The following is a 19,141-nucleotide window of genomic DNA, read 5'->3' as shown; positions in this document are numbered from 1 at the left end:
CAAAGTGAGGTAGGCCCCTGCCGGAAAGCCAAGGGCGAAATGAAGAGCGAGGCAGCTGGTCTTAAGCAGCTCGGAGAGCGGCGGCTGAGGCCACCTGCGGTCCAGACACGGCTGCCGCCATACCCCAGCCAGCGCAGGCAGCACCGGCAGGCTGAAAAAAAAAAAAGCCCAGCACAGAGACATCCAGGCTGGGGGAGAGATGAAGGGTCGGTCACCTTACCAGACAGCCGCCCAACGAAGCCGTGGCAGGCAGACAAAGACACTTGGCACCGTGCTGGCCGCTTCCGCTGGGCTCCAACGTCTTATTGTTGGTCGACGCTAAGCAGAGCCCTGACGCGACAAATCAGGGGGATGGAGTATGAGAGGTCGGACGGGAGATGGCAGCTACGGTTCCTGACGGAGTCAAAAAAAAGAAGTAGGATGCGGGACGAAAGGGTGGTTGCCCAGACGCAAGCTGGATTGGCGGCTGGCTGTGCGGGGTGAGGCGAATCGGTGCAGTTGGGACAAGAAAGCAGAGCACCCAAGCATTAGGTAGCTAGAGGCAAGTCTGGGAGAGAGAGAGGGGGGGGGAGCGAATCCCGGTGTCCGAGTCGATTTGGGACCAGGTGATGCACGGCAGCAAGATGAAGTGGCAAGGGATCAAGCCAGCGTTGATACCTTGTCAGAAGGGTGGTCAGAGAGCACGCAACGAGATGGGGTCTCGCTGGGCGCAGATGGGGAGGAATCGTAGTAGGGGAGAGAAGGGTGTTTGCGACGGCTCACTGGAACAGAGAGAGATAATGACGGCGAAAGCGGCCCAGTGAAGGGCGGAGGCGGGAGGGGGATGGGGATTGGGAGAGGATGGGACTGGGACTTTTGGAGCATGAAGCTTGGGATGCTCCAGTTTGGGGAGTGGGGTGCTTCAAGTCAGGCCTGTACTTGTACTGTGTGGTCCACCGTGCCAGATCTGGCCCATGACGCAAGCTCGGCATCGCATCAGCTCGAGCCGAGCTGCAGCAGAGAGGAGCATCCGGGTTGGGAGCCGACACGATGAGCTATTGTCATGAGCCAACATGTACTTGGGCATGCTAATGGAAGCCTTGCTGTATCTGGGGAGGGTTCCATGGCCTCGAGAACCTCAAAGGCCGCATCAACCGCTCAGTGCCGATGGACAATGGCCTGGGGAGGATCCGGCAGGGATGTTGAGATCGGGAAGAGCCTGGCACTGTGGACAAGATCAGCTTCCCCTCCTCCCACTGCGACCAGAACAGCATGCAGCATCTCCACAAATCTGTCGTGCGGCCGGCACGGCCAGTCATATGTGTCGAAAGCTTCTAGAAAAAACACGGGCTCGGGAGTGGCCCGGCGGCCCCCCCCCCCCCCCCCCCCTAAGCTGTGTGCGGCATGGCCACGATGCATCCAGCCCGAAGAGTGACCACGACACCGTCGGCTGGCGGGGAGGGTCACGGTTGGGTTGGATTCCGTCCGAGACGGTGCTGGCGCATTGCCGTTCCTCCGCATTGTCAAGATTCTTCTCCGAGGCATCCTTTGCAGAATCTGCTCATGCCGCCGATTCCGACGGGGGTTGGGAAGTGGAGTGACGTTGACGGCGAAAATGTCGTTTTGGGATGTCTTTGTCGCTTCGCCTCCCTCCGGCCGGCTGGAGGCTTGGGGGTTCGTGATGGGAACCTCGAATCCATCATGCTCCGCCGCCAAAGCGTGCACCCAAGCAGTCGGGCAGGATTGAACGTACGCCAAGGTACCTGGGCTACCTATCTATATGGGGCCGTCTTCACTCATCTCATAGTAGGTTTATGAAAGCCACGTGCTGTGCTCCGCCGTGGAGGCGCCGTGCTCATTGTCCTACAGCACGCAGCGCAAGATTCAGGCAAGGCTCGAGAACGGGCAACCTGATTTCTCCGTGCGAAACTCCAGGTAACGTTGCCTAGGTACCTACCTACGGTAAGAAGACCAATCCTACGATCCGGGCCTTGCCGGTAATTATGAGGTGGGCTTTGAAACTGCTTGACGGGCTGTCTGGTCTGCTCGCTTCCTCAGTCACTTCCAGGGTACCAAACGTACCAACCCACCTGAACCAGCTCGTGTTCCACCTCATCCATGTCGGGCCCGCTGGGCGTGTGATTTTTCGTCTCGAGCACCGTTGGAATCCTGCTGCTGATTCAAATGCGGCTGGGCTGCCCGGCGAATGCTGACGTCGCCCTGCGCCTGCTTGTCACAGCCCCAGCGCCAAGCCCCTCGCGCACGGACCAGGCCTGAGGCGGGCTGCGCCGAGAGTCCGAAGGCTCCATGGCCTTTGAAACGCTCCTTTTCTGACGACTCCCTTCCCTAGCCATCCATCCGGGGCATTCACCAACACCGCATCCCCAACCTCGCACACCATGGCCCCCCGACGTCGCCGTGGCGCCGGCCAAGACGCCGGCGACGATGCCAGCTCAGAGACAGACAACACCCACAAGAATCGTCCCCCGAATACCGCCTTCCGCCAGCAGCGCATGCGCGCCTGGCAATGCGTGCTGACCCCCAAGCTCATTGTCACCATCTTCTCCATCCTCTCGGCGATCTACCTTGGCTTTGGTGCCTACTTGACGTATCTCGCGCATACGGTACGTTCCCGGGCGATGGATCCGTCGTGTCGTGCGAAGATGGACCCGCTGACGGCAGCCTTGAATGTCTTAGGTTCGCGACATACGGATCGATTACACCGACTGCGTCAAGGATGCCCCCAAGGATCAATTTGGCCCCCTGCCCTCCAAACACATCACGGCGCACTTTTCCAAGCCGGAAAGCAACTTCGATCCCATGGTGGCCGAATGGAAGACCGAGGCCGTGACGATCCAGGGGCCCGACTTCGAGGACGACCGCATCCTCTGCCGCATCCGGTTCAACATTCCCGAGGACCTGAACCCCAGCATCAACTTCTTTTACAACCTCGAAAACTTCTACCAGAACCACCGCCGCTACGTCAACTCGTTCAATGCCAAGCAGCTCCTGGGCGATGCCGTCGACGGCCGCACCATCAACGACTCGACCTGCTCGCCCATCACCCATGACCCGCGCGGCACGGGCAAGATTGTCTACCCATGCGGCCTCGTGGCCAACTCCATGTTCAACGACACCTTTTCGAACCCCGTGCTGCTCTCGGTGCGGGAATCGACGGCGGACAACGAGACGTACGTCATGTCGACCAAGGACATCGCCTGGCCGGGCATGAAGGACCTGTACGGCCCCACCAAGTACCGGCTGGACGAGATCGTGCCGCCGCCCAACTGGGAGCGGCGCTTCAAGAAAGGCTACACCGAAAAGAACCCGCCCATCAACCCGGCCGAGGACGAGGCGTTTCAGAACTGGATGATGCTGGCCGCGGTGCCCAACTTTTACAAGCTGTACCAGAAGAACGAGCGCGACATTATGAAGGCCGGCCAGTACCAGGTGGATATCGAGGACAACTTTGACACGACCGTCTACAACGGCCGGAAGGCCTTTGTCATCACGACGCTGTCCACCATGGGCTCCCGCAACATCTGGCCAGGCATCATCTTCCTCATCGTCGGCGGCATCTGCCTGATCTTGGATGTGTACTTCATCCTGTCCTTCTTCCTGTGGAAGCCTCGCAAGCTGGGCGATCCGTCGTACCTGTCGTGGAACCAGCCGGCGGCGCCTCAAAATCACGGAGCGTCATCATGAGCAGGGCGAAAGAATTGGGGCGGAACGGAGGGCGGGGGTATGTTCTGTTTAACCATGGTTGCTAGAGAAATGTTTGGGACATGGGGATCACTTGGCGCACTCGGGAGGGGTTCTGGGGGTTTTTGTTTCTTTCTCCTTTGTATATGTCGTCGACGCTGGTCTAGTGCATCTCATTTCCTGCCGAGCATGCTGCTCCTTTTTTTTTGTCCCCTATTTTGCCGGGCCGCGGCTTGTCGCGTGGCCGAGGTGGCGTGCGAGACAGGTCTCCTGTGGTGTACAGTGTTTGTTGGGCATTGTTCTCTTGGACCCAAAGACTCAAAAACAAAGGGCGCTGGAGGGCGCGTTGTACCAGAATGCCGATGCGTTGATCTCCGAGATGCCACCACAGTTGTTCCCCTTCATTTCAACACCGCTCTGCATCTCGATGGCCATTTTTGATGGCCGGTCGAGACTTGGTCAGCGACGGAGTGAATGAGCCATTGAAATCATGGTCATCTCCATCGCCAGCCCGTGGACATTGGGTGCCGCGGTCGCCGCTCGAGTCGGGTCACGGCCATCCAGCCAAGGCCAAGCGTATGGTAATTTTACACGTATTACACCGGGGACCGTCCGCATACCATACATACATTATTACCATTTACCCAGGCAGAAGACCCACCCAGACGCGTCCGGGTCGCAGCTCGGGGCGTTCGTGACGTGACTTTTTGCCGTTCGCCTTGGCCCACCGCCTTCCAATCCTTCGATTCTCTCTCTCCCTGTAGCTTCGGAGCTCCGTCCCAAAAACTCCATTCCCACCCCCCCCCCGTCGCGCGCGGTCCCCGTCTTTGGCCATCCATCATTAATCAAACCACTCCGCCGCGGGAAGGGGATTCATCAATTTCTGCCATCGCCGAAATCGCAGAGATTCCCGCACAGTTGCCCGCCATGGCGGACATCAAAATCGACACAAAGACCTTCCAGGAGCGCCTGTCGCACTTCATCTCCGCATGGAAGGCCGACAAGCGCTCCGGCGACGCGCTCTTCGCCGGCGCCTCGTCCATCGTCATCATGATGGGCAAGGTCGATCAGGAGCAGGAGTTCCACAAGAACAATGCCATGCACGTACGTTGGCTCCCTTCCTCCCCGACAAACACGTCGTCGTCGTCGTTGTCGCGCACAGACGCACAAGCCTTTTCGCGTTGCTGGGATGGGCTAACCGGCTTGCAGTTCTGGCTGCTGGGCTATGAGTTCCCCGGAACGCTGATGCTCTTTACCCTCGACACCCTCTACATCCTTACCACCCAGAAGAAAGGTTCGTCGCGACCGCGCCCGAGCTTGATTCGGTTCCATGCCTCCTGACCCCGTGCGACCGCAGCCAAGTACCTCGACCAGATCAAGGGCGGCCGGTTCCCCGTCGAGGTCCTCGTACGAGGCAAGGACAACGCCGAAAACGAGAAGCTCTTTATCAAAATCACCGATGCCATCAAGGCTGCAGGCGTGAGTCACGGACCGTGCTGTGCGATGCTGCCTCCTTGGCCTCAGATGCTGACGAGACGGGTGGGTTGCAGAAAAAGGTTGGCGTCCTCACCAAGGACACGTCCAAGGGCCCCTTTGTCGACGAGTGGAAGAAGGCCTACTCCGAGAACTGCAAGGATGTTGAGGAGGTGGATATCGCCCAGGCCCTGTCCGCCGGCGCCTTCTCCATCAAGGACGAGGCCGAGCTCCGCGCCATGCGCGCCGCGTCCAAGGCCTGCGTCGCCCTGCTGACCCCCTACTTCCTCGACGAAATGTCCGACATCCTCGACCAGGATAAGAAGATCAAGCACAGCGCGCTCGCCGACAAGGTCTTCAACAAGCTCGAGGACGCCAAGTTCTGGAAGACGGTCGAGCTCCCGAACCGCCAAAAGATGCCCGCCGACCTCGACCCCGACCAGCTCGACTGGATCCTCGGCCCTATCGTTCAGAGCGGCGGCAAGTACGACCTCAAGTGGCAAACGGACGCCAACGACGACCCGCTCCACCCCGGCATTATCATCGCCGCCATGGGTCTGCGCTACAAGTCGTACTGCTCCCAGATTGCCCGCACCTTCATGGTCGACCCCAACAAGTCCCAGGAGAGCAACTACAAGTTCCTGCTCGCCGTGCACAACCTCATCCTCAAGGAGATCCGCGACGGCGTCGCCGTCAAGGACGTGTACAACAAGGCGCTCAACCTCATCAGGGCCAAGAAGCCCGACCTCGAGAAGCACTTCCTCAAGAACGTTGGCTACGGCATCGGCCTCGAGAACAAGGACCCCACCCTCATCCTCAGCGGCAAGAACTCGCGTGTCCTGCGCGACGGCATGACGCTGTGCATCACGACGGGCTTCAGCGACATTGAGAACCCGGATCCCCAGGACAAGAACAGCAAGGTCTACTCGCTCGTCCTCACCGACACGGTCCGTGTCACGTCGAGCGAGGTGGTCGTGTTCACCGGCGAGGCACCCGCCGACGCCGACGCCACCTCGTTCTTCTTCAAGGACGAGGAGGAGGCCCAGCCCACTCCCAAGAAGGAGAAGCGGGACTCGCGCGTCGGCGCTGTTGCGACTAAGAACATCACCAGCACGCGGCTGCGCTCCGAGCGCAACACGGCTCCTGATGACGACGCCGAGAAGAGGCGCCGCGAGCACCAGAAGGAGCTCGCCGCCAAGAAGCAGAAGGAGGGCCTGCTCAAGTACGCCGAGTCGACGGATGACAAGAACGGCGTCGAGGTCAAGAAGTTCAAGCGCTTCGAGTCGTACAAGCGCGACAACCAGTTCCCGCCCAAGGTCCGCGACATGGGCATCGTCATTGACGCCAAGAACAGCACCATCGTGCTCCCCGTCATGGGCCGTCCCGTCCCCTTCCACATCAATACCATCAAGAACGCGAGCAAGAGCGACGAGGGCGAGTGGTCATTCCTGCGCATCAACTTCCTCTCCCCGGGCCAGGGCGTCGGCCGCAAGGATGATCAGCCCTTCGAGGACGCGTCGGCGCACTTCGTCCGGAGCTTGACCTTCCGCTCCATGGACGGCGACCGTTACGCGGACATCGCGAACCAAATCTCGAACCTCAAGCGCGAGTCGGTCAAGAAGGAGCAGGAGAAGAAGGACATGGAGGACGTTGTGGAGCAAGATAAGCTGATTGAAATCCGGAGTAAGTATCCGCGGAGAGTCCGGCGTCCCCCCCTGCCTGGCGCTAACCCCTCCCCCAGATAGGCGCCCGGCCGTGCTCGATAACGTCTTCATCCGGCCCGCCATGGAAGGCAAGCGGGTGCCCGGCAAGGTCGAGATCCACCAGAACGGTATCCGCTACCAGTCGCCCCTCAGCACCACGCAGCGCGTCGACGTGCTCTTCTCCAACGTCCGCCACCTGTTCTTCCAGCCCTGCCAGAACGAGCTCATCGTCATCATCCACCTGCACCTCAAGGACCCCATCCTGTTCGGCAAGAAGAAGACCAAGGATGTGCAGTTCTACCGGGAGGCGACCGACATCCAGTTCGACGAGACGGGCAACCGCAAGCGCAAGTACCGGTACGGCGACGAGGATGAGTTTGAGGCCGAGCAGGAGGAGCGCCGCCGCCGCGCCGAGCTCGACCGCCTGTTCAAGAGCTTCGCCGAGAAGATCGCCGAGGCGGGCCGCAACGAGGGCATCGAGGTCGACATGCCGCTCCGCGACCTCGGCTTCCACGGCGTCCCCAACCGCAGCAACGTCTACATCCAGCCCACCACCGAGTGCCTGATTCAGATCACCGAGCCGCCCTTCCTGGTTATCACCCTGGAAGACGTCGAGGTTGCGCACCTGGAACGCGTCCAGTTCGGGCTCAAGAACTTTGATCTCGTCTTCGTCTTCAAAGACTTCACGCGGCAGCCGGTACACATCAACACCATCCCCGTCGAGTCTCTCGAGGACGTGAAGGAGTTCCTCGACTCGAGCGACATTGCCTTCTCGGAAGGCCCGCTCAACCTCAACTGGTCCGTCATTATGAAGACGGTGCTGGCCGACCCGCACCAGTTCTTCGTCGACGGCGGCTGGGGCTTCCTGCAGAACGACTCGGATGACGAGAATGCTTCTGAGGAGGAAGAAGATGAGGACAGCGCGTTCGAGATTGGCGAGAGCGAGCTGGACGAGGCGTCCGAGTCGAGCGAGGAGGACTCGGATTACGACTCGAACGCGTCCGAGGAGGACAGCGACGAGGGGGATGCGAGCGAGGAGGAGGAGGGCGAGAGCTGGGATGAGCTGGAGAGGAAGGCGAGGAAGAGGGATAGGGAGAGCGGCCTGGACGATGAGGACCGGGGCGGGAAGAAGCAGAGGAAGAGATGATTGCCGCGGTTTGTTTCCTTCCCGCCTTGCTGTTGGCTCCTCCCGGGAGCCCTTTGCGCTCTAGGCCAAGGGCGCTAGTGCGTTCTCTGTTCTCGCTTTCGTTTCCTTGTGTAGGTTGGCTGCGTCTTGTCCTGTATGAATAGATAGTCCGGTTTGTCTTGGTGCCAGTCTCGCGAGGGGTTCCGGGTGTGCCGAGGAAGGTTTGCGGGTGCACACTGCACACACACGCATAAAACAGGATTGCGTATATTAATCATAGCTCCAGTTTGGTCAATGGAATGGGATGTGAGATATGGGTTCGTTTCGGTTTGGTTTGAATGTCTTGGGGAGGCTCCTTGAGCTACCGTGGCGAACTCTCTACATGGTGGCGTGGCAGAGTACTATAAGTGCCCTTTGCCTGGGTAACCTATCTAGATGTCTCGCTTGTCGAGTGTTGTTCACGGAGATGAGCATCTATGTCCCCGTTGATTTGGCATCCAGGCAATGGTTCCAAGCTGCTGAGGTAACTTGGCCCTTGTGACTTGATCGATTCTCTGACGATGATGATGATGATGTAGTAGATGTAGATGTACGTGTGCTGTCTGTCTTGTACTTGCATTCCCAAGGAAGACACGAGAGTAGCTCGCTGTTTGGCCTTCACGGTCATTCTCTTGAAAGTACAGTGTACAAGAAGCCATACGCAACGAAGTACACACCTACATCCCGCATGCTCCCTTGTTCACAATATCATGCCCTGTTGGATAATCCCATGCTGGGTACCACGCTCTAATTGCCTACCTGCCTACTATTACTTGTTCGACATCATGACTCAGACTGGACGAAACCAACCAGCTCCCTTCCAGCAGAAGGAAGATCGACGACAACGAAGACAACGACGACGACGACGACGAAGATCGAGAACGTGGATCAATCAATCCCCCCCCCCCCCCCCCTGAGCTTGACTCTTGCCATCAACATCCGCTAGTCCGTCCGCATCCACTCCTTCTCTTGCCTTTGGTCACACAGCGCACGTCCGTGGAAACTTTGGAAACAGTGTAACGCCCGGGGCGCGGGAGGTTCTTGTTCAAGAGGGGGGCGGGAGAGTCCCCAGACGATGGTCCGTCCGTCCGTGACGTGACTCGAACCACGTCACCAAAACTTAGGAATATCCCTCGGATCATAAACGGGCAAAGAGAGATAGCGAGAGAGGGAGAGAGAGGGGCCAGACGGTTCGTGCGGGAGGTACCTATACGAAGGGGGCTGGACTGGACGCCAGGGTCTGTGGAGAGGATAGATTGGGGTGGGAGAGGGGAGCCGCGGCATAGTGCAGGAGCATAAGGTGACTTTGGTGATGCGTCGCAAGGCAGGCCGATGGGGGGAACGGCATGTTTGTGAGCGCCGGTGTGTATGTATGCATGTATGTATGTATGTATCTAAGGCACCTATGCGTGCTCGGCCGGCGGCCAGGCGCGAGCAGTGTATGTTTTGTTGTCTACCTACCTTAGGTACCTATCTATGGATGCATTGTCTGTCACATATCAAGTGAGGGGGGATAGGTAGGTGAGGATGCCTTGTTGTGCCTACCCGTCTCTCTGCCGACCGCTAGTTCTAGAATGTACCCTTTCTACGGCGAGCGTGTAAGAATGGGCAGGCGGCGGCGGGCCGATATAGCACAGACCTATATTACGGTGATTTCGTGGGCTTCCCGGTTGCTACGTTGAAGGCTGTTGTGTTTACTAGGAAAAGGAGGGGGGGGGGGCATAGGGAGGTAACCTCTAAAAGTCTTGGTAATCCTACAGTTGCGCCAGCTGACTGTTGCATCAAGCGGCACGAAAGATGTTCAGCTTTCAACCCAGCTGCCGTGGTTTCTTTCCTTTCCGGGTATCCCGCTGGGAAGGGTCTGGTGAACAAGATGCGGTCCCTCTTCCAGAGCGTGTGTTATTCTCCAAGCAGCCGGCACGCCTCGGGCGATTTCGACGCTACCCTGGGGGGGGACCGACGGCATGAATACCTACCTACCTAATGCATTTACGTACATGATGTCGTGCTGCTCCTGACGTCGGTCCGAGCGCGGTACTACTCAGGCCGGGCGAACAGCTGGTTTGTGATAAATGACCACTCTCTCGGTAGGAGTCTGCCCGCTTCGGGCACTCTGTGGTGCAGTGCGCCAGCCGTGTTTTGCTCGCGAGCGACACGGCCCCGGGGTGTGTCCCAACGCAACGGCCACCCCCCTCGGGCGCAGCATCAACGATCCTCAGCAACGCCAACAACGGATCATGGCCGAGCTAGCCATCCCGTGGCGACCGGTGAGATCGGAGCCAGCCACATCTAGCCTAATCTCTTTCTTCTTCTTGGGAAGTGGTACGATTTCGTGGCCTACTGCTGCCGTCGGGGGGAAGGGGTGGGGGGGGAAACCGCAGAAGCAACCTGCAAAGGGCGAGATGTGACAAGAAGCAGCCCATCTCCGATGCCCGCGGCTCCGGTCCACAACTGCCACAAGGCGTGCGGGTGGGTGGGGAGCTCTGCATCTTCCCACAGCCACGCGATCGCCCGGTGCAGCGGGAGCAAACGTGCCGTCAGCAACGGGCGAGAGAGGCTTGAGGGCTGGCGGAAACGAGGCGGTGGCAGTAGGTAGGTACGTCAGTGACTTCGGTAAGTCAGGTATGTACTAGTAGGGTCGACCTGAGCACGGCGCACGGCGCAACGCCATGGCGGGCCCGCTGTAAAGCCTCCCCGTCTCCCCGTACCCCTTTACCCGTGGACGACTCCTCCTCCAGGGTCGCCAGCAGCGAGCGCACTGTGCTGCCGATCCAAGCCACGCCGCTGCCCAGGACCTATCCCATGTATCCGTCACGCACACCGGTCCACTGCGCAGCACCCTGACACGTTCCTGCGGGATGGCTGCCAGCTTGAAGAGGTTTTTGAGGGGGGCTTGTTGGGCCTCCAAGGGCAAGGCAATGTGAACTCGCTCACACGCCCCCCCGCGGCAGGGTTGGACAAGGTCCCACGTCGACGAGGAGTCTTTTGATGGCGTGGATTGGTCCATGAACGAAGGATCTAGAGGTCGATGGCATGGTGTCCCATCAAATGTGTCTATCCATTCATCAATTCGATACTACCGGCCGAGATAAAAAAAAAATAAAGCCCATGACACATCAGGCGGGGGGGGGGGGGGGGGGAGGAAAGCCGATGTTTGGGAGGATTCAGGTTGGCCAGCGAGCCAGACCAGACGCACACGGCCCGCCCATCATCATCATCATGCATTTTTTGTTGCAGCTGCCCGTGGGTCAGCGGCGCATTCAAGGCCCGATCTGACCCGGCGTTTTGTTGGATCTTGCATGGAGCTAAAATAGTCAACTAAAAGGAGTTTTCCTGATCTGGAAAGAGGCGCGGGCGTGAGTTCATCTGGGTATGTAATATTACCGTGTACAACGTGGGGTGCTGCTCGATGAAGGGGAGAACTTGAAACGCAGAGTCCTCTTCTTCCTGCAATGGTCATTGGCGGACACACCTCCGAGGAGAAAGTGTTCCTTTGGGCGTGACGAGAAGGACGAGGGAAACCAGCGATGAAGGGAGCATGGCGAGCCTACTGTGACGTGAGCATGTACGATGACGATCGTTCATGATGAGGCTTTCTATCGATCGACTTGGCCAGGGCCGCCTTCACGACCCTGGCCTTCACGGTCTGACTGGCTCGGGGAGCGCTGTTGCTGCTCGGCTCTGCTCTTCCTGCGTCCCGTGACGGCGTGCGTGCGCCAATCCCATGAGATCCCCCGCTTCGCCCGTCAAAAGACGTGAACCCAAGGAGGGTCGGGTGACGTCAGCCATGGCCCTCGTCCGCTTCGCGATCGGAATGCGCACCATCTCTCGCTAATCTTGTCTCGACCCGCGAGATCCGTGCCACCCCTGGCCGCTCTCCAGCTACCTACATCCCATTCATCTCTCGTCACTACGCAGTAGTTTCATCAGCGCGCATGCTGTGCTTTGGGACTGGCCGCCGCCGGACAGGCAATTGATCGGGCATGCAATGGCGTGCCCAATGGCTCCGAGCCATGGCTTGTGGCTGCATCCCTGGCGCATCCAACCCAGCGGCGCCTGAGACTTTTCGGTGCCGACGCACCGTGTGAGGCCGTCAAGACGACGTGATATCTCTGTACGGAGAATGCCCAGCACCAACCCTCAACCCGATAGTCAACTGTGGCTCTTTGGTGCATGTCATGAAGCCTCCAATGCCGAACCACTTCACTGTTGACACGTCCCGAAGGGCATACTCGGCCGTGTCACATCAGCGTCGAAGTCCCTCGCAGAAAATGGCGTCGAGCCCCCCCCCCCCCCCCCCCCTATCCAGCGGATAGCTGCACGCAGCGCAGGGGCTTAATTAAAGCCGCTCACGCTCAGGCCGATGCCGTCGACGTCGACGGAGGTGTCCAGCTTCGAGGCGTCACGGAGCGGCACCATCAAAGATGCACATCATGGCAGACATGGCAGACAGGGCAGCACTTTGGCACCCTCTTGGCTCTGCTTGAGGCTCCATCCATTATCCGGCGGTTCCCTCGCATGTGCCCTTCGGGCTGACATGGAGGAACATCGCCAGGAGCATTGAGTATTCGTCATCTGATAGCAGAAAGGGCCGCGAGTGGTTGTGTCGGGAGCCCAACAACCGCTCCTCGGGAGCGGCCTTCTATCGCCCACGGCGCTCGCCGCCTTCGTTCGGCCCCAAGCCGACAGCCAACGTCCACAACCCCGGCGCCATGCAGGCAAAACGGTGCTCGCCTCCGCCATCTGCACCACCCACCGTGACCGCCCGCGCTGAAAGGAGCGTCTGGCCTCCGCGCCTCCCTATAGTATACTCCCCGACCCGACCCGGCAACTGGTCGGTTTAGCACTTACTACATACATACGTAGCCACCCCATGTCGGTTCAGACCCTCAGCAAAAGACCATCGTGACGATCGTCAAGCCACAGATCGACAGCTCGCAACGCCTCTTTGCTTCGAATTTTCCCGAACCCCCCATCGTTGAAACACAGCGCTCACATTCTCACATTCTCACACGCGCGCGCGCGAGGTACTCCACCCCCTCCCGTCTGCTGTCTCTCCAAATACCCGAGAACCCGCCATGGGGGGGTGATGAAGAGCGCATATCGCATCGTCAAGGTTGTGGTCCTCGTGTCACCGTTCCACGACAAAAAGGGCCGGAGGACCCATGCGCCCCCCCTCCCCGTCCCTTCCCTTCAGCTTACACCGTCGCCATGCCAAGGGTGTGACGAACAAACTTCCATCAAACACCCCCCCCCCTTGTGATCCTTTCTTCCCCCCGGTTTTCCGCCTCCTCTTTTATCTCCCCCAGGAGCTGCCATGGGGTTTGAGAGCATCCAACCTCGAGGCCTAGGAAAGCAGAGGAAACAGGCATGAGCCATACCGTAACACGTCATACACGAGCCGTAGCCGCTGTGCGAGGGAATATATAGTACATGGTATATAAGGGGGCGCCGTCCATTCTGCTCCGGTCTTGAGCCCCTGACCGGAGAGAGAGAGAGAGAGAGAGAGAGAGAGAGAGAGAGAAACAAAGTTGTCTCTCTTGCTGAGCGTCGAACGTGCCTCGTAGAGGCTCGGAGCTCCCGAGCTTGCAGCGACACCAAGACATACCCAGACGGCCCCGTCCGTGTGATGTACGCAGTAAGTACGGCAATCCACAACAAGAGACGGTGGCGTGTGTGATTTGATCTGAAATCTGATCTGAATCCGGCGCGGCTCAACCGATCGAGATCCGACATGTCAAGAAGCATTACCTGCAGAACCCCCCCCCCCCCCCCGGGGGGGGGGCAATCCAATGGGTGTGGCACACACACCACGCTCCGAGTGAGACACGCTGGGGACACAATCGGTAATTGAATCAATGTGCGGTGTGTACAGAGCAACGGTAAAAAGCTCGGGGAATGAAACCCGCGGCTTGTGCTGGCCTCGGCTAGCGAGAGCCAGGAGTGGTGAAAAGCGCAGAGGAGGCGTTGAGTGGCTTCCCTTTCTTGATGCCGCCCCTGACGCGCCGACGCTTTGTCGTCACGTCTCTGATCCAGGATCCATCCGCTGGGCGATATCAGCCCTCGTGAGAGATGGGAGATGGGACGCAGAGTAACGCGCTCATTCCCGCATACACAGTGCATTGCCCACCACGCCGGTGGGAGACACGCTTCTCATCTATAGTATAGTATGTGCCATGCGTGTCTCTTTGTGACAGCAGTGAACGCCGGAATTGGCATCAAGACCTTCCTACCTAGGCTGCGTCAGCAAGGCGAACGGATGAGATACGACATGGAGATGGTATTAGTAGTTGTCTTTCTGCACCTTGCTGCCCCATGCCTTTGTCCGGCCGTGCCCGCACCCCGAGGTTATCAGGAAGCCCAAGCTTAGAGCTTATCGGTGACGGCTCTCTTTTTGATCGTCATTTCGGCATTTTGGTGGGAGGTTTTGATATCATAGCTCATCATCGCCAGTTGGCGACGGACGTGAACCCCGACTCAAAGGTGGTGCATATCAGCTCGCTGCGTTTTGTTTCAACTAGGTAGGGACCTAGGTACCTAGACACTTAACCGAATATTTCTCTATCGAATATGAAACGAATGTTTAGAACAACGATTCAACCGGGTCTGTGCTGTAGTGTGTGTACGCAGTATGTACATAGTCCCGGCGTGGCTGCGGTCCAGGCGGAGGGGGCCAGGGCGCTCTGCATCCATCCCCCTCGGGGAGGTACGCAACGTCGAGAGAGTCTGAGACGAACCAACAGCGCGAAGCGCACCCCGTTGCTTTTGGGTGTCATCCACCACAAACCAAACTCCACCCTGCCCGGGTCTATCCGTATAGCCGCGTCGGCGGAGGTAGGCCTTGAACACGGTACACCACGGCTTCCAATAGGATTCCCTCTTCGCCGAAACTGAGCATGCCTGAAACATCTGCTCATCCATGCTGTGGATCCTCAAAGAGGGGGAAGGGGGAGGGAGGGGGGTGCGCGGGGGGGACCGTTCTCAGTCCCATCAAGCTGGTACGCTATTTTGAACAGGAACCACCGTTTCCACACCCTTTGGTGGGGAAAAGCGCCCAGGTATTCACCCGCTGGAATTGACAAAACCCAGGGATCTCGCCAACGAGAAGGGTTGTGCGGCATCAAAGACGCAATCTAGACCCGGGATCTCCCCCCAGCTTTCCGTAGGGCGCTGATGAGCGGTGAGACAGCCTTCGGGAGAAACCCCCGCCCCGCCTCCAACGCCACATAAAAGCAACCCAGGAAACAAATGGGGGAGTAGATGGCCTGGAAAAAGAAACCTCAACCAGTGATCCAGACTCACCTCCCGACCCGGTCCAGTGGTTCACACACCCGATGATCTGCCCTGCCCCGCCCCGCCCCGCCCCAAGCCCAGGCTCCGCCTCCGACTGCGCCGGCCGTTTCACTTAGAACCACCCAAAAGCATAAGTAGAGGAAGAGCACGGATAGACGAGGACTAGGGTCTACACAGTAAGGGAAAGACAAGACACTCGGAACTCCGGCACGACCCCCGCCCCCCCCCTCCCTTCTCTCCCAAAACTATAAAAATAAAAATACAAAAATATGAAAAAAAAAAAAGCGTCAAATGGGTCCAGGCGTCGGAGCATACCATGCTGTGTACAGAAAGTTCTCCATGCGAGCCTCCTGGGAATGGTGTTGGATGTACAGAGTCTTCTTCGCAAGGGTTCATGTAGATGCGTGTACGACCGCCGAGATGGCGTGTGTATCAGACAAATAGATTAGCTGTCGTTCGCTTCCAAGCCAACATTCATCGACTCCAATTCCCCTGGAAAGCACAAGACAAGCCGCGGGCGGAACCAGGGGGGGGGGGGGGGTTGTTGAATGATCGAATACGCAAAAACGCTTGCTTGATATGATGGAGATGGTGGTGGTGATGATGATATACCGTTGCTGATGTTTCGTTCCTTTCCCTCTCGATCCTGAGCCCGAGCTTTCGCTTCCCAACGCAAGAAAATGGAAAATGCTCACCCATCCCCCCTCCCTTCCGCCCCCCCAACCTCTTGTCTAAACACCAACTCCCACCGTCATCTTTAAACTCTCTCGCCGACCCTCAAGGCCCGACGAGGCGAGGAAAACACGCTCCCAGCACATATGCGAGCGCATAGAGGGGAGATGACAAACCAATAGATCGAGGGTAGTAGAAAAGAAAAAGTCAAGAATCCCGAGTCCAAGGTTTCTCCAAAGTACACCCGAAAATGACATACGACAACTCCATGTGCTTATTCCATCCCTCGACAAAACAGAGACATAGAGAACCTGAGCGTATACCAGCCCTGATATCCAGAAACAAAGCGCAACAACAGAAAGAGGTATGGGGGTATGTATACACAAAACCGCAAAAACCAATGGAACCAAAAAAGGACAAAAAAGGATGTGAAACAAAGAGGTATCAAAACTCCTATCGTAGGACACACACACACACACACACATACACGCCCCTCCTTTCCCCCTTGGTGTTGGAGCCAAAAATGTCTTCGCTCGGTGTATGTCGAACTCGAGAAACGAAAGTCGGAGGAGTCGGTAGACTAGGGTCCAAGGCGCAGGAGAGAAAAAAAAGGCTCGACAATGACCGTCTTATCGACGCAACAAATTCGGCACTTCAACGGGACACGCTTTATTTCCTCTCCTCGGCAGGTTTTGGACGAAGTGAGCGCTGGTCGAGCTGGCGTTTGCGCTCCAGCTTCGCGTAGTGCAGACCGCAAGCGTTGCAGAGGGTTCTCGCGCCGTCGGGGCCGCGACGCCACTCAGGCGTGTCAACTCGGTTGCAGCTGTGGCACCGTCCCGGGGGAGCCGCACGCTGTTAGAACACCGGTTAGCACTCTCACGTTCCGTGTATACGTCTGTGTGCATGCGTGCGCAGCATGGACACACGCATGCAAACATCAAGGGGAACAAACTCTTACACCTCGCCGCTTCTTGGCCTCGTGAATCCCGTAGGGCGGCTTGATGCTGTCCCCATACATGGCCACGTCCTCGCCTTCGGGGCTGCGCCCGGGGTTGTCGCGGGAGCGCTCCGTTTGCATCTTTTTCTGCTGGATCATGTCGCGGACCTCCTCCGCCTTCTTCATGGCGTAGAGGAGGGTATTGATCACCGTCGTCACTTCGTTTTCGCTCGGCATCCTCGACGGCAGAGGTGCCGACCCTTGTTGCTCGCGCGCCGTCGCCATGTAGCCTTCGGCGAAGTGGTAGCCCGTGCGGCACGACGTCATGATCTGCACGGCCCAGGTGTCAGTCACGCGGCTCGTTACGTCGCTCGTTGGTTCCTTGGTGAGTGCACATACCGCATTCAAGGCGTCCTGGTAACCATTCAGCTGGAAATGCTTGTCAAAGCTCAATCGGTGATCCGGGCGGACCGGCGGGTAGTCGGACTCTGGCGGGCGTGCCTCGTAAGGCGAGGGAAGCGGTGGCCCTTGGTGCCTCGGGGAAATAGGATACGCGGACAAAGGCAGCTGACCGGGAGGCAGCCGTCCCGTTTCGGGATATAAGCTCGGAAGGGCCGGTGGTGGCGGCGGCTGCTGGGGCTGCGGGCGATGACTGGGGCCAGCCTCGGATCGTCTTTGCTCGGCTTCGGCATGCTCGTAGAACCTGAGAGGAGGCGACGGCTGCTGTCCGGCGAAGGTGCTGAGGGGTGGAGGCGCAGACCGACTCGAGAGCGGCGGCGGCGGCGGCGGAGGCTGCGACGGATCGGAGAAGGCAGGGATCGAGTCGGGACGCGGAAAGGATGTCGAGGGATACAAGGTCCTCGGCGAGGGGTTCTTGTCTGGGCTGGTAACGTCGGAGAAGGTTCGAGGCGGAGGGGCCGATGAAAACGGGGATGGTAGGCTCGGGGTGGGAGGAATCGGAGCCGAGTTCGGCGGCGGGGGAGGAGGGTAGCTGAGCGGTTTCCTGTCGGCAAAGACCTCGGATATGGAAGGGAGCGAGGGCAGCGACTGGCGGTGTGAATGCCCGTGGTCCGAGTCGCCGGAGGGGCGACGAGGCTCGACGGGCGAGATCATGCCCGGCACGCCTGGAGTCGGCGATGAGTGCGGATACGTTGAGCCGAACGAGTTGTGGTGTTGGTGGTGATAGGGAGGTTTGGTGGCCACCGCGGCGGAGGCCATGGTCGTGGTCGGAGGAAGAGACTGAGGGTTGTAGGATGTATCGATGCGCTCCTGGGGGCGGCGATCGTAATGCTCGAGACTGTTGGCAGATGGGATTCCACTGACGGGAACGACGAGGTTAGGATACCTGCAGGAGCTACGAGGCGACCAAGATACATTGGGCGCTTGGTCCGCCAGGTTGGGACGCACAAACCTTTGCCTGTGCCCCGACTCTCCCGCTTCCATAGCGGGTTGCGTTTGCGACGGCGACGAAATCCTCCAGCAGTGTGGCCAATGCTACCTGCTAATCATGTGTGCAGATTGACGAGGGACCAAGGCCGAACAGGGGAGACGGGGCTGGTTGACGGAAACACGAACGCCGGTGGTTGGCAGGAACGGTTTCAAGCTCGTAATGGGTGCGGTGTGAATGGGTGTGTTTGTGCGGTGTGTGGTCGCGCCGAGGATTCGGGAGGACGGTCGGCTTAGGGAAAATTCCAGCGCCGTGTTGCCTCGCCTTGCGTATCTGGAAATCTCCCCTCTTCTCTCATTTTGCCTTGATGCAGCGATTCGTATCCAAGAATCCCCTTGATACCTGGTCGCTGGTGGACGGGCTGTCGAGGAAATGGGGGCAGCCAGTCAGACAGTCAAGAGAGTCGGTCAGCTGCTGAGGTGACTTGATTCAAGGGAAAATAACGTTCAAGGTTCACCACGGCAGAGGATGGGCCGAAGGGTATGAAGTAATCGAGCAAAGTGCGAGACCATGACCACGCAGCGGTAGCAGGCGCTGTCTTTCGGTTTTGTGTTTCCCATTGTTCTACTCCCACCCCCCTCCCCCCCCCCTTCCCTCCTTCGTTTCTGTCGTCCCAGCTCCTGGGACTCCTAGGAGAGGCTAACGTTAATGGCCCACCAGGCCTTTACTTCATGGTGGGTCTGCAGGCGCCCTGCTAGGATCCTGCCTGGGTACAGTGAACTAGTGGATTATAAATACTGTGCATTTCGGGTGAGGGGCGATCGAGATTC

At 58.6% G+C, this 19,141-nt stretch overlaps 3 protein-coding genes across 3 annotated transcripts; 2 read left to right on the top strand and 1 right to left on the bottom strand.

The window, feature by feature from the left end:
- Positions 1-2,378: 2,378 nt before the first annotated feature.
- VTJ83DRAFT_7335 (uncharacterized protein) lies at positions 2,379-3,684 on the top strand (the record flags this gene model as incomplete). The annotated part of the gene is made up of 2 exons (XM_071014146.1): positions 2,379-2,603; positions 2,677-3,684. 2 exons carry the CDS (start codon positions 2,379-2,381, stop codon positions 3,682-3,684), a joined length of 1,233 nt encoding a protein of 410 aa, XP_070863552.1.
- A 924-nt stretch (positions 3,685-4,608) lies between these two features.
- VTJ83DRAFT_7334 (uncharacterized protein) lies at positions 4,609-8,004 on the top strand (the record flags this gene model as incomplete). The annotated part of the gene is made up of 5 exons (XM_071014145.1): positions 4,609-4,785; positions 4,891-4,975; positions 5,039-5,160; positions 5,232-6,837; positions 6,896-8,004. The coding sequence occupies 5 exons, from the start codon at positions 4,609-4,611 to the stop codon at positions 8,002-8,004; spliced, it is 3,099 nt and encodes a 1,032-aa protein (XP_070863551.1).
- An 8,652-nt stretch (positions 8,005-16,656) lies between these two features.
- Positions 16,657-18,367, bottom strand: VTJ83DRAFT_7333 (uncharacterized protein; the record flags this gene model as incomplete). Its single annotated transcript, XM_071014144.1, has 4 exons — positions 16,657-16,839; positions 16,946-17,254; positions 17,324-18,242; positions 18,336-18,367. 4 exons carry the CDS (start codon positions 18,365-18,367, stop codon positions 16,657-16,659), a joined length of 1,443 nt encoding a protein of 480 aa, XP_070863550.1.
- Positions 18,368-19,141: the final 774 nt, after the last annotated feature.

The sequence above is a fragment of the Remersonia thermophila genome, chromosome 7 (genome assembly GCF_042764415.1).
Source record: "Remersonia thermophila strain ATCC 22073 chromosome 7, whole genome shotgun sequence".
NCBI lineage: Eukaryota > Fungi > Ascomycota > Sordariomycetes > Sordariales > Chaetomiaceae > Remersonia > Remersonia thermophila.
This window is presented reverse-complemented; position numbering and strand designations above follow the sequence as displayed.